At 40.6% G+C, this 15,339-nt stretch overlaps 1 protein-coding gene across 1 annotated transcript in view; it reads right to left on the reverse strand.

Moving 5' to 3' along the window:
* Positions 1-15,339, reverse strand: part of trabd2a (TraB domain containing 2A) — a 60,130-nt gene that overhangs the window by 21,264 nt on the left and 23,527 nt on the right. Inside the window, exons 3-4 of the mRNA XM_060863679.1 lie at positions 13,161-13,307; positions 12,862-13,036 (exon numbers count right to left, since the gene is read on the reverse strand). Coding sequence (XP_060719662.1) covers positions 12,862-13,036; positions 13,161-13,307 — 322 coding nt within the window. The remainder of the gene's footprint in view (positions 1-12,861; positions 13,037-13,160; positions 13,308-15,339) is intronic.

A 15,339-nucleotide genomic window follows, 5' to 3' on the forward strand; every position in this document is an offset into this window, starting at 1 on the left:
AAAGATTTAACTCTGAGGTTCTGAGAGGAACTCAACTCCTGCTTCAACACACCACTCTGGTGTTGATGAACTTCTTTGAACATCACAACCTGTGTTGTGTGTTTTATCACAGCGATCCGGACTGCGAATGTAATTTGGTCAACAAAAGGCCACGTTTTGATCAGAATTTAAGTGATGCTTTCCATGAGTCCTTTTAAACACACGTTCTTCTTTCCGAGCGCTCCGTTTTAGGTTTGCTGAGCCGAACGGAAAAGGCTAGCGCAGACCATTCCTTTGATACGAGGAGGAGAACTCGGTGAGAACGACGCAGACTTTACATGGGCATGATTTCAAACGAGATTCCACCTAAAGCACTCTGTCTGCTTTAAGTACAGCTTTCAAACAGCAGCCAGTACCAGAGTCAGAGATTAATTAGTGTAGCAACGTTCCAATATCAAATATCGTATATGTTATTTCCTTCACCAGACAGAACACACAGTGTGCTTTGCTCGAGTGGAGACCAGGATTAAACCTGCGTTCCAGCTTGGCCAGCTTACATTAGGTTCGGTTAAGGTAGAGAGGTCATTTCCTTCTCGGGCTCCTTTTTATACAGCAGTAAGGAAAAGGACAACATAAAACAATCATTTTAATCAGCCCAGTTGTCATTCCCCATAGAACTGCAGTTTTTTTATTTAACTTCATTTTACTTCACTTAAATTAATCCTGACCTAAATGGTGATTTGCGTCAGATTTACACCTTTGATTACACACTGTGTCAAATTTCTATTTAAAACATCATCTCTTATGTTTTTTATAAAGATGTTTAGATGTTTGGGATAGCAGAAATATATCGCCTTTTCCCTATCTATCTATCTATCTATCTATCTATCTATCTATCTATCTATCTATCTATCTGTCTGTCTGTCTGTCTGTCTGTCTGTCTGTCTGTCTGTCTGTCTGTCTATCTATCTATCTATCTGTCTGTCTGTCTGTCTGTCTGTCTGTCTGTTTGTCTATCTATCTATCTATCTATCTATCTATCTATCTATCTATCTATCTATCTATCTATCTATCTATCTACCTGTCTGTATGTCTATATCTGTCTGTCTGTCTGTCTGTCTATCTATCTATCTATCTATCTATCTATCTATCTATCTATCTATCTATCTATCTATCTATCTATCTATCTATCTGTCTATCTACCTGTCTGTATGTCTGTATCTATCTATCTGTCTGTCTGTCTGTCTATCTATCTATCTATCTATCTATCTATCTATCTATCTATCTATCTATCTATCTATCTATCTGTCTATCTACCTGTCTGTCTGTCTGTCATCTATATATCTATTTACTTGTCACTCCTCATCTAGATCATACTAGAGATTAGAGTAATCATGGTTATTGATTCTGCTTGTGTGTGTGTGTGTGTGTGTGTGTGTGTGCGAGGTTAAAAAACATCTGGTCTTAATATACAAATGGCTGTGAGTTTGTGGTGGCATAGGCTGCCCTTCACCTCCAGCAAACACTCACACACACACACACACACACACACACACCTTCTCTCCCTGCCAACCCAAGCATAATGAAATGGCCTCAAAGTTACAGAAAGAGTAAAAAAAAAAGATGAGAGCAGAAACGAACTCAATGTAAAATGCTCCAGCAAAAATAAACAGGAGCCGATCGATCTATGCGAGCGTGTCATCTCACATGTCTGTTCCTGAGCCAGGACGCCTTTTTAACCGGCATTAATCACTGCGTCAGATCTGTCGAGTCAGCGTGATGGTGGTAGTGGCGGTAAGAACACTAATGCTGATGGACAGAAATTCCATACACACTCAGGAGTCTGCCTTTGGTTTCTTATTCAGAGTGTGTGTGTGTGTGTGTGTGTGTGTGTGTGTGTGTGTGTGTGTGTGTAAGAGAGAGAGAGATAGAGATAACACAAGTTTAAGTACACAGTGCCTCTCCAGCTATAAATTGCAATGCATCATGGGGTATATACTGAATCAGGAGCATACACACATGCATCCAACACACCCGTATACAAACATATAAAGCTGTTTATAATTTATTCGGATGCGACCTGCTGATTATCTGTTGAATTGTTCATCCTAACTGGTACAAAAAAACAAAACCATGCATGTGAGGACTCCAATAAACAACCCACAACAAAATGATAGCAGCGATTCTTAAAGTGCCAGAAAGCAATAATCTCCTGCAGCATTTGCCAGAGCATGCTTTACTCATTAAGAAGTGTACTGTAGTCGGTCCAGGTTTCTCGTCTGTGCACTTCATGGAATCGTTTCCTCCTCTCGGCTTTCGCAAAATACGTTTATTCGTCTACATTCGACACGTTACGTCTAACGATACGGTCCTAAGATACAGCATTATGACCTGTTTATATCTGACTGATCACATGCAAACGAAATAAAACTGTTGCTGGAGGGAAATAAAGTTGGTGTTTGACACTTTGCTTCATGTCGTGGTGGCAGGAAATCTAGCGAAAGCAGAAGGTTTTGAAGTTCTTCAGACTTAATCAGATTTGATTAAACGAACGTTCGTTAGTTTAAACGCTTGTATGAACACTAACATCCTGAAGCTTTAGTCATGTGAAATGTCACAAACGTGTTATAACAGTAACACGAGATCACTGTGGGACATTTAGGGGTTGTTTTTCTAAAACCAGCAGATGTGAATAAACACTCGGTTTGTTTCGTTCATGACTCTCGATCGTCTTGTCGTTATGGCAACGATGACGCTAGATACCGCTACACGCCTGTGTATATATTTGATTCGGGCTACACGTAAAATGTACAGTTTACACAATGAGATTATTGTAAGAATCTACACTTCTGTATATCTATCCCTGTTATTCTATCGTTCTTATTTTCTTTCTTCGATCTTCAGAAGTTTGTGAATACAACATGCTGTGATCCTCACAAAGACTTTGAGGCACCTTTGAACTTTGACCCAACTGCTTCTGCACTTTATTAGGAGAATCCAATAAGGCTAGCATAATCCTACAGTCTTAAAGGCTCTTCAAAACAAAGAGGGGAGAGAGGGGGTAAAAGTGCCTTCAAGCGCCTAAAAACAGGTTATAAACGGCTCGGGGAGCGGCGTTATCGCACCGTCTTTACCTTGTAGCCATCCCGCCTCCAGACCCGAGACATAAAAGGGCCTGCACAATCCTTCTGCTTTCCATGAGCCACTAATAACCAGATATGTAGCTCTTCCTCTCTATCATAAAGTGCCGACTATCTGGGAGCGATTGTTTGGAAGTTGGCTCAGGGCAAAGAAAAAAAAAATCTCATTCCAGGTGCGTGTAGCCACAGCCCTGGGTGGTGCAGAGGTCAAAATGTGGCGGTGACCTGGATTCAGAGCAGGCTTTTTATCAAAGGGGGACGACGAGGCTTGCTAGTGCTGCATAGTTTCACTGTTATAACGCATGCATGGTGTAGCAACAATAATACATACAGTATAATACCTAGTACACAGCTCAGCTCTTGAGATAATAGCTGGTTCTTTAAAACAGTGTGCATATTTCTTTTTAATCCCGAATTCTTTCAGAATTACTATTACAGCCAGTGAGACTCTGGTAGGATTAGCCAATACCGCTAACATGAAACCTGTAAAATGGCAGGAAATGAATCTGTACACAGCTACCAGTCAGTGTAACAGATTCAGGACCAGTAAATCTCGGTGATCTTGTTGGCACCTGCTTGGCACCCCGTCGGCGCCGTGTTGCCACCTCGGTGCCGTCGGCGGTGGAAGTGTTTCCAGGCTACAGCTCTTCGAATGCGGCGCTCGTAAACGGTTTCACAGTCATTCACACAGTGATAAATCACGCCACTGCAAAACACCAACCCCTCGTAAAGAGCGGTGAGTCTGGAACGCCAGTTTAGCGCCGCTCCGGTCCCCTTCACATTAATAGCTATTTTGGGTGATGGGAGAGCCTGCTGCATTTTTAGTGCTCCGCTAAACGGGAAGCCATTTTGCATAGTGGATGTGAAAATGATGGTTGTTTTAACATGTAATAGACTTATATGACAAGCTTGTTTTGAACAATAACTTTCTCTTACGAAATCGCTAACCAAGAATCGACAGGCATGGTTCTATTCACCAAGTCATGTAGGGGCTTAGACGTGTGTTAATACTTTTGTGAGATCCTGAGAGAAATCAACAAGGCCTCGATTCGGCGCAGTAAACGTCAAACTCTCTTTGTGCTACACAACACATTTCAGCTGCCAGATCGAACACAGGCCCTCGCCTAACACGTCCTCCGTGGAGGGACTCAGAAGGGAATTTAATTGTGTGTGAAAACAATACAGGATCCAAACGTAAACACCGAAGCTTACAGCCGTGGTCGCAATTACATGCCCACAAATATTTGAATTTGTGGTTTTTCTACTAAGGAGTTTGTGATGCGTCGACCAGCTGCTCGGCTCTTCTCTCGCCCAAAATACTTCCCTATAGTGGGATTCGCTAACTGGAAAACAGATCTCGCTAGTGTGAGGAAAAAATGAATAAATCAATAACAAAAAAGGCACGGTGCGATTCAAAAGAGCGCCTAAATCTTTAGCTACCTGTATTGAGTTACTCCAATCTGCTTCACTGCTTTAAACATTTCCATATGTGCCTCACAGCTTAGAAGTTCTTAGCCGTCAAAGCAGACGCACGTACGTTCAAATCGCTAAAACGCTCGACTTTATGATTCGATTTATGAATGAAAGCTTTGATGGGCTCGAATTTGTTTAAATCTGCTGCAAAATCTTTCAATATGACTCCATTTTTAAAATCGCACACGTAACCAAGACTATACAAAAGACCTGGTGCTATAAAAGAATAAAATATCTGACAATTTTTTAGCCGTTTTTTTTTATTCAAGGGCAGTCTTTGATTAAAGTGCTGTTGGACTCCCAGTCAGATTACATTTACAAATATAAAATAAAGATAAAAATCATTTTAAACAAAGGTGAAGTGTAGAACCACAAATTAAATTGAAATCTAGCTATTGAAATACTTAGAAAGTTGGTTTTTTTTTTGTATGGAAAAAGTTAGAAAAGGTTTTAGTTGTCTATCTACGGAAGCGTATTGCATTCACTTGAGGAAAAAAATCTACTCTGTTTTTCTGAATTAACGACTTAATTATCTCAAAATTATGAGATAATTTTTCAGGAAAAAATTTTTTTTGCTCTGTTTTTCTGAATTAACGACTTAATTACAGTATCTCAAAATTATGAGATAATTTTTCATGAATAAAAAGTTTTTTGCTCTGTTTTTCTGAATGAACGACTTAATGTGGATTGCATGGAAGTAAACACGTCCCGCCTTTCAAATTTAATCCGGTTTTATTTTACTTTACTGTTTATTTTAGTGTTCAGACGAAAAGAACATTCTGCTCTGCTTGACGTTGCTGTGTTTCTCCAGGATCAGTTGAACCGATATGGTAATGCTTCACGGTAGCCGATTTGCTCGATTTGCTCAGAAAAACAGAGCAAAAAAATTTTTTTCCTGAAAAATGATCTCATAATTTCGGGATAATTAAGTCGTTAATTCAGAAAAACAGAGTAGATTTTTTTTCCTCAAGTGAATGCAATACGCTTCCGTATCTATCTTAAACATTTAAATTTCCTGAAGAAAAATAAGCAAAAAATCGCCTTTTCTCCTTTCTGTCATTATTTGTATGAACAAAACTGTTCTGGCAAAAGTTTATTTTAGTTGAATAATACAGGTATAAAAAAAAAATAAATAAATAAAGAATTCAGATTCTTTCATTGATTCATTGATTTGTTTCACAAAATGAGACGATTTTCGAACTAAATTTGACTTACTTTTGCAAACATTCTTGGTTCTTTCTTCTCAAGGTTTATAGTTAACGTTACACACAGCCCTGTCATGGCAGAGAAGCCACTTTGTTCATTTGACCAGCTACAGGTCACGGCATGATCCTAATCCAGATACACAACAAGGTCCTTCTACACGATTATCTTTCATCTATCTGAAATCAGGGTTGCGACCTGTAACCTGTACTTCAGCCCAGTTTAGTACACACGCTGTATAACTTAAACATCACTCTATACCAGTGGTCTTCACTATTTTTTTCATGTGAGCCACACTGATAGGACAAAGTCAATAGGAGAGCCACTTTCACCGCAAAGTATGCCGCGTTATTCAGTCTTAAATAGCTTATCTGTTTAAATACAATGTACGATATTGCAATACAATGATTACTCGAGTTGCGGATGACGCATGCTCCCCATCAGTTACCTCTTTTGTCACTGTCACATTGCTTTGTTGCTGTTCATTTTGTGCGCAGGATTGTTTGATAAGAAATCGATCCATTTTTTAGTCCGTGTGTGTACAGTAAACACAAGTTGTTAACTAGCATGAAACACAAACTAGCTTCTGACAGGCCGCCAAAAACTGGCTATCGCGCAGAACGCAGTGAGTCAGTGACGAGTCGAATAATATATATAAATATATATTATTATTTGTAATAGAGCACATTCGTTTTTCTATGCTTCCCTGATTGTTTTTAATGTTATTTAAATGAAAAATAAATTTTAACCACATGATCGTATCATCGTATTATTTACTTCCATGCGAGCCGCATATTAAAGCTTGGCGAGCCGCAGGAGGCTCGCGAGCCGCGCAATGAGTAACACTGATCTATACTAATTTCCACTGACATTCCACAGATTCCTTTACTACAGAATGGTGAGACAGGAACAGAGATGAAAAAGTGACTGAAAGAGAAAATGACCACATTGGTTTTTGGGTTTCCGCTGACCATCCTCAGAAAGAATCATGACAGAAATTCCTTGGTGTGCAAATAGCTCTGAGTAAGACAACAAACACCATATTTCATGGAACCACCATTCAGAATATTTGTAGTGCAGTAAACATTCGCTTTTGTTGTAAACATGATTTCCTTACTATTAAAATACAGCTTTTTAAGATACGTGTCAGAACGTGACAATGAATGTCTGAAAGAACTTGCTGATATTCATGCCACCTGGACATATTGTTAGTTTATCAATGGATGATTTGGGAAGTTCTGAATGTCTAAGCCGGTGGCTTAGTGGTTAGCATGTTCGCCTCACACCTTAAGGGTTGGGGGTTCGATTCCCGCCTCCACCTTGTGTGTGTGGAGTTTGCATGTTCTCCCCGTGCCTCGGGGGTTTCCTCCGGGTACTCCGGTTTCCTCCCCCAGTCCAAAGACATGCATGCTAGGTTGATTGGCATCTCTGGAAAATTGTCCATAGTGTGTGATTGTGTGAGTGAATGAGAGTGTGTGTGTGTGCCCTGTGATGGGTTGGCACTCCGTCCAGGGTGTATCCTGCCTTGATGGCCGATGACACCTGAGATAGGCACAGGCTCCCCGTGACCTGAGGTAGTTCGGATAAGCGGTAGAAAATGAGTGAGTGAGTGAATGTCTAAGCGAAGTTCATTGGATGAGTAGGGAGTAGGGAAGAATTGGATGAATCATGAAGTTCTGAGCTCAGCAGCTGAATTTCAGAACTTTTTGGGCGTTTTGTGAATTTTTGTGTTCATTATGTCGCTTTGTAGAAGCCAACATTCTGTTTTCCTATTTAAGCTTAGACAAAACTTTATCAAGAATAACTCCTCCTAGGGCTTTCGAGCCACATGCACCAAATTCGGATATGTTGTAGACCCTGTTCTGAAGTTTGTTGCTATTACTTTTCTAAGCGATCTAAGTACCGGTACTTCCGGTACCGGGTCTCAAATTGGCCTTTTTTCCCATAGACTCCCATTATAAACTTTGGAGGTTTATAACTCGGCAAGCTCTCGAACTATCTACACCAAACTCGACCAGCTCCTTTAGGGTGATACTCTGAACAAAGGTTTAAACTGGTGTACCGATTGGCCTTTCGGTTGTCCTGCAGCCCCGCCCCCAATATATGCAAAATCAAAAAACTTTTTACAACATGGACATGTGACATATCAAAACACTCAGAACAATGAGGGGAATTTCCTCAGGAATATTCGGATGACATCACATGCTCATCTCCACTTACCTCCAAATGTTTTGGCACCCTAGCTTTCTGTCTACTTGCTTCCAAAAGTAACACTGACCCTTACGTCCTCTCGCCTCCAAAAAGCCAACATCAAAGTTTGTTGCGACGAACTTTACAAATCTAGTTTGATGAGTTGCAGTGTTCTGAGATAATTCATTATTCGTGAAATTCTGTATTAACTGGACAAATAGTTTGAGTCCTAAGTTTGTTGTGTTGATCTGTTCTAAAGCTCTGAGTTTGTTTGATTAAATGCAGAGTCCTAAGTTCTTCGGAGAAGTCACAAAATAACTAACCCTCGCCTGCTAACATGTACACTCGGTTTGACTTGTCACTTATCATATGCATAACATTAGAACCGATAAAGACGGGGTCAGGTTTTGGGGCTTCGGGTGATTGGGGTTGAGATCACTTTCCCTCACCTCTCTGCACTCAGAACCTTGTAAAGCAATCCCCACAGGACCGGGTCATGAATCAGAGTCCTTGTTAAGGACTGCCCTATTAGCCCTGTCTCTGCTTTCACTCACACACTTCCTGTAGGTCAGCAGACTGTTCACACACACACACACACACACACACACAAAATGGGTACTTTTAGTAGCAGTGAGCTGCTTGTACTCACTCTAGAAAAACACTATAAAATGGCATAGAATTAATTTTTGGAAATCTGTCCACTGAAAGCCACTGAAAGATGTCTGAAGTTTACACAGGCAGTAAATTTGGGTTAATAAGACTACACAATTGCAAAAATATTCATTCTCCTATCTAGCTAGCTGACAAGTTCTAGTGCTATCTGGATTTTTGGGTGTTTGATAACGGATCCCTCATTTGTTTCAACTCATTAAGCTGTTAATCATCACCAGTGAATATGAGCGAATGTCCAATTTCTTGAATTTAAATACACAAAATGTAAGTCAGCTTTATATCCTCATTTTTTCACCTCATACATTTCTTCCTATAATTCAGCTACTCGCTCCATCTATTTCGTTCCATCCGTTCTCCTTTTTTTTTTCCCTACACATAAACTGGTGTGACTGAACTGAATTAGTCACTTGTTGTCTATTAACTAGCATTGTGTTTGCTTATCTTCCTGTTACTAATCACATTATCTCAGTAATCAGAGCATATCTGACTGAAAAGGGCCAGTCTGGTTGCTTGAGAAGTCATCTACAGTTCAGATAATCCTTTCTTTAAACACTAATTGGGTTGTTTCACCCAAAGTAAACGGCTTAACAAATGCTAGTTTAATGTTTCAGTGACAACTACGGGTCATAGTTTAAGTTTAAAAGCAATACGGAATCAATGTACACCAACTTAAACACAACTTAGACCTCCAGCTAAAAATCCAATCATGTCTGGACATGACACTCTCCTTATCTTAGGTGTCAACAGCCCAAGTAATGCAACAAAGAGCCCTAACTGTTTCAGTAAAGAGGTGCTAACAATATTCTCCGGCTGACAAGATTCATTTGGACGAGCCCGACGTTTGTTAGCTGTTGCCTATGTACACAGCATGGAAGGCTGATATTCTAGACTTGATGGTCAGATTCCTTTCAGGTCTTTCTAATCAGCAATCTAGCCTATTGATGGGTGCTTCGTTAAGTTGGAATTCAAACCGCTAACATCATCAGCCATGCGTTCCACATTGTCTTACACCTGGCACATGTAAACACGGCCTTGTCTTGTGGGTTTTTTAATCCTTATCTTATCACATTTTTCTGAAGAGGTAAACAAATGCTTCATGAGCCTAAGCTGGATGGCTGGCTGAATTTGAAAAGAGGGAAAGTCCATGGGAAAAAACAACAGATTTTTGCTTTGTTTACATTTTTCTTTGCAATTCACCAGGAACTAATGTCAGGATCCTTGCCCCATGATCCAATACTTGGCCAGTGATTTATCCTCCTTGGAAGCAACTTCTTTAAAAAAAAATAATTTAAGATCGTGACTTTTTATATCCATACTACTCTCACTCATTTTCTACCGCTTATCCGAACTACCTCGGGTCACGGGGAGCCTGTGCCTATCTCAGGCGTCATCGGGCATCAAGGCAGGATACACCCTGGACGGAGTGCCAACCCATCACAGGGCACACACACACACACTCTCATTCACTCACGCAATCACACACTATGGACAATTTTCCAGAGATGCCAATCAACCTACCATGCATGTCTTTGGACCGGGGGAGGAAACCGGAGTACCCAGAGGAAACCCCCGAGACACGGGGAGAACATGCAAACTCCACACACACAAGGTGGAGGTGGGAATCGAACCCCCAACCCTGGAGGTGTGAGGCGAACGTGCTAACCACTAAGCCACCGTGCCCCCTATATCCATACTAATTATTTAAAAAAAAAATCAATCCAATTCTAAAGCAAAACAGGAGCAATATTTAACCCCATATTCCAGTTTCTGGTTTGCAGTCCCATCCTCAACTGCTTACTGATAAGGCCAATACTTACCGCTGATTTCAGATGCCATCTTGCTACATGTTTAGCATTTAGGTTCACATCCCTAGTTTATAAGATCACAGTATTTTTTTTTTTGTAAATTGCGAGCATTTACATGTACGTGACTCAGCAACAAATCTCCTTTTCTGTGCAACTAAGCAGTTTAGGCTTAAGTCCCTTGGAACCCAGCAGTAGCAGTTTGGTGATCCTGGGATTTGAACTCACAACCTTCTGATCAGTAGGTTGTGAGTTCAAATCCCAGGATTTTAAATGAGCATGTCTCACAAAAAAAAAAAAAAAATAGAAAGTGTCTTGGTAAATGGGCTAAGGACAGCCCCAGATGCCAGTTTAGAAGATTAGGCTATAAAACTGCATAAAAATTTTGCTTCAAGGTCCAAAGCCATCTTTAAGAAGATGAAGGAAGAACTGCTTTATTGGTAAGGTTACCATTTGTTGCTGATTAGAGTTACTGTGCCCGCTCACTAAAAGGTTAGTATTTGAGTGGCACAATGCCAATGTGTCTGTCCAACTAACCTGTTCTACTAACTTCAGCCAATAGTACTTGAAAACTACTCCAATGACTTCATCTTTCTCCAAGGGAATATGAAGATCTCACACTGTTGAACCTGCACTTTATAGCATTTACACACTATCATTAACAGTAAAAGTGAAGTCATACTTTGGGAGAGCTGGAGTTTAACACCTACGGGAAATACACTGATGAACTTTAAAAGCACTGTGGCCTTTTACACTTGGCAACTTTGCAATAAAGCGTAGGGTTTCTCAACGTTTTTTTTGAACACTTAAGGGCTCATACCTTCCTATAGGGGCTTTACCTGTTAGGAAAACACTATATGATTCTGTGTTCCCCAGGGCAACCACCAAAAGAAAGCCATTTGGGTTCTAAATTGAACCCTTCCAAGAGCACTGGAAGGACAAGCATTGGTTTACTCAAGAGTGGAATCTACTGCACTCCACTTCAGTCTTCTTCCCACTGCCTTCATGAACTCTCCAAAGTTCACACACTTCCAGGCTTTTATAAACTCCCCTGCTTCCAGTTTGGTGTTAAATGAAGCAATGATATGGCAATAAACAGATTGCTGAAGTCTATAAGACGGCTGTGTTAAACTCTGCCCTCAGGACCAGGTCATAGAGAACAACTTTACTGTTTATTAGTCCCCCACTCGCTGTCTGTAGTGGGTCAATAGAAGATCAGAGTCGTTTGGACATAAACGCCGGTACCCTAGGCCCTCTCTTCCCTGCACGAGTGCAGCACTTACAATGAAAAGAATTTAAGTCATTTGCTCTAAGTAGCGATAATCAGATTTGGGGCTCGTTTCATGTAATGCTTGCTCTGGGTCTGACGATGATCTACAGGCGACCTCATGCTGAACTGGCGATGAGAGTTGTAGAGTTGGGAAATATATTGTGGTACTGAATAGATCATGCTGTTCCTGCTGCTACAGATCAAGCCCAAGATCCATAAACAGTAAGCTTAATCCCAAGCACAGTTTCCCCACTACAGTTTGATGAACTTTCCAAACGATACAATTGGTAAAAAGTAGGGCTGGTAATTTAATGCGTTAATTAGATTAATTAATTATGAGAAAAAATAACGGGTTAATATTTTTAACGCATTTAACGCGCCCCGCCCCTCCCCACACCTGTACCAACGACTACACATCTTGCAATAAGCTGTAGTGGCGAGTTAGTCAAGCATGATGCCAAACGACACAGATCTGCCTGGCTTTCTGAAGGGCAAATTTAAATTCAAAACTCTTTCCAATGGAGCCACTGATAAAACCAAAGTCCTTTGCGTTCTCTGCAATTTGCATACCATCGAAGTAGTTCTAGCATGAAATACCACCTGAACTCAAAACATATTGCGAGCTCTGCAGTTAGCACAACCCCGGATGCTGCAGGCAATCTCCGCCAAACCACGCTAACTGAAAATCGCAGCAAATTAAGTAAGTCGTCCTCAGAAACACTAACTAAATGGATTGCAATGGATTGTAGGCCAGTTAATATTGTGGAAGACAAGGGGTTAATGGATCCTAAGTGATTGGCTTGTGTTAAATAAAAAAACTGCTTTTTGTTATATTGGTTCAATCTTCCTCAAACACAATCATTTTAAATGACATTTTGGGGGAAATTCTCAACTAATATTTGTGCAATTAAATGCGTTTAATTAGCTTAATTAATCGCCACATCATGTAATTAATTAGATTAAAATTTTTAATCGCTTACCAGCCCTAGTAAAAAGTGAAAGTTTAGGTGAGTTGGACCTTCCGTTGGCTCTACTATATCCTAAAATAAAGCCCATTCAGTAGCAACCAATCAAAGTTGCCAGAAGAACACTGGATTTTGGAAAGGCAGAACCGCTAAATCAATATACAGACCTGCACCGAAAGCGAAGAAAAAGCTCTTGTCAGGATGCTCCTCCATCAGAGCTTTGACCCTCTTGCCCATCCGCTCATTGCGCTTGTAGATGAGCTCCTGACGGAAGTAGCTGTCAATCTCCTGAGCTGTGATCTGTTCACTAGGAGGCAGAGTGACGTTGTTGAAGTTGGGCACCTGAAATGGGGGAATGGGGGAGGGGTTCGCGCAATAAATATTTTTTACTGTGATCTCACCTTCTACTTTTTTTCGTCAGGTGTTCATGTGCTGATGGTTTGTAGTGGATGCTACATGTGTGTACCTGTGAAGTGTCGTGGTTGAATATGATGGAGTTGAGATCACCACAGTTGTAGTGCTTAATGAGATCCTCAGTGGTGTAGGGGACCTGCAGACTCCCGGCCCGGAGACTCTCCTGCTGAAGCAGCGTCTGATTCAGGGCAAAGATCACCTACAACAGACGTGAAGCGTTAATAAACGAATAGAATGAATTACAGAGAACAATCTATTTGTAACATGTAGGTAGGTGGTAGCTTAGTGGTTATGGTGTAGGACTACTGATCAGAAGGTCGTGTGCTCAAATCCCAGCCAGGTCCACCCACTGTTGGGCCCCTGAGCAAGGCCCTTAACACTCAATTGCTCAGTTGCGTCAATTGAAATATAAAATTTAAGTCAATCTGTATAAGGGTGTTAGATAAATGCCGTAAATGTAAAAATCTGCAGCACTTCACACTCAAATCGTAATTGTCCATGAGCCATCCATTACAGGTTATGATAAACGTACGTAGCGTATTTGCTACTTCTATGCTAAAAAAGCAAACAACGTTTTCTTATTTTTGTTGAGCTACAATAGAAACAACGTTTTAATTTTGATTTTAATGGCATCACCACTTAGCACTGCAGCTCGACATTTGGCACATGGTTACCTAGTGATAGATGATAAAGTAAAATAGATTATAAATGCATAGATTATCAGCTGTCTCTATAGCAACAGGTGTTTAATCAATCAAACACCGGAGACCAAAACAGAAGATTTTATTGTAAAATGGCATGTCTAAGGTACGTCACCTTTTTCTGTTCTGCACTTTTAAAGCTCAAGGATCTGAGTCAGGAAAATTTGGTTCTGATGCCAGAACCAAGAACCCAGATACACCATTGCCCCTTTTTCCACCGAGGCAGTTTGAGTGCTGGTTTGGAGCCTAATTTAGAACCAGTTCTTTCTTTTTCGACAGCCAAAGCACCGGCTCTGAACCAGGAAAAGTGGTTCTTAAGTAGCACCAAAATGTTGCTGGTCTAGACTTAAGAACCGCTTGCGTCAGGGGCTGTGGGCGGAGCTACTGTTCGATAATGTACCTTAAGTATACTAATGTTTAATACACTTTTACTTTACCGCAATATGATACATTATCAGCACACATGATAGTAAGTAGCTACATGCTAAGGCTAACTTTTTTCTGTGTTAATGATAAAATAACGTTATGTACTTTCTCGATAACAACCTCCGTTTATACAGATTACATGGAGCTGCACGTACACGTTGGATTCGCCGCGTTTGGGTGTTAATGTAGGTTCACAAAGCCATGAGCATTAACAGTAAAGCAACATCCGCCATTGTTGATGTGTTTGTGTTTGCCGCTGCTGCGCTAACGTTGCTGTGTAACGTGACACGTATACAGTGACGTCAGACTCGGCTCTGTGATGGCGCTCTAGCCGGTGGAAAGTCAAACCGGTTCTTAGAAGGTTCGCCAGTGGAACCAACTTTGAACCAGCACCAGTGCAAGCTCTGAACCAGCACCCGGTTCTTTTTGGTGGAAAAGGGGTATAAGAGCTTGGAAGTTACTTTCATGATGGACATTTTTAGATGTGAACTACAAAGTCATTTTAAAATTTGTTGTTGAAAAATTATATATTAGTATTCAGGGAAATACTTGGGCGTAATCCCAAATTGAAGAGAATCTCATTCACCTAAATCTTGATGAAGATAAAGCGGCCACTGAAACTAAAAAAATGAATATAAAGTACACATCTCTTAACTTGTGTTTAACAGTCACCTAATATGGTGTCCATGTGTTGCATATGACGTGATGATACAATGTGTTTTCAATTCTAGAAGCACAACTTGTAAAATCCTAGTTATTTTTACGCTGTTCATTAGTTAATCCTCACGTCGGATTATGTAACGCTCAAGCATTTGCAGATTGTTGTTGTCATGTTGACTGCAGTAAAATGAGATGGAATCGAAAGTCACGATCACAGCAAAAGTAACGAGTTTTCACTTTACGCCTTTCATATTTATTCTAAGGAATGACCTAAGATTTCAACAGTATTCATTTCTCGCACTTCTTTTCTCAATCCAAGCTTAGCTTAGAAACAAAAGCCCCCCCCCATCTCTCTCTCTCTCTCTCTCTCTCTCTCTCTCCAAAAAACAAAGTGCTAACATCAGGGAGTCTTCTCTGAGATCAAAGGCAGCGTGCTGCTTTTCT

This window comes from Tachysurus vachellii, chromosome 26 (genome assembly GCF_030014155.1).
Source record: "Tachysurus vachellii isolate PV-2020 chromosome 26, HZAU_Pvac_v1, whole genome shotgun sequence".
Classification (NCBI taxonomy): Eukaryota; Metazoa; Chordata; class Actinopteri; order Siluriformes; family Bagridae; genus Tachysurus; species Tachysurus vachellii.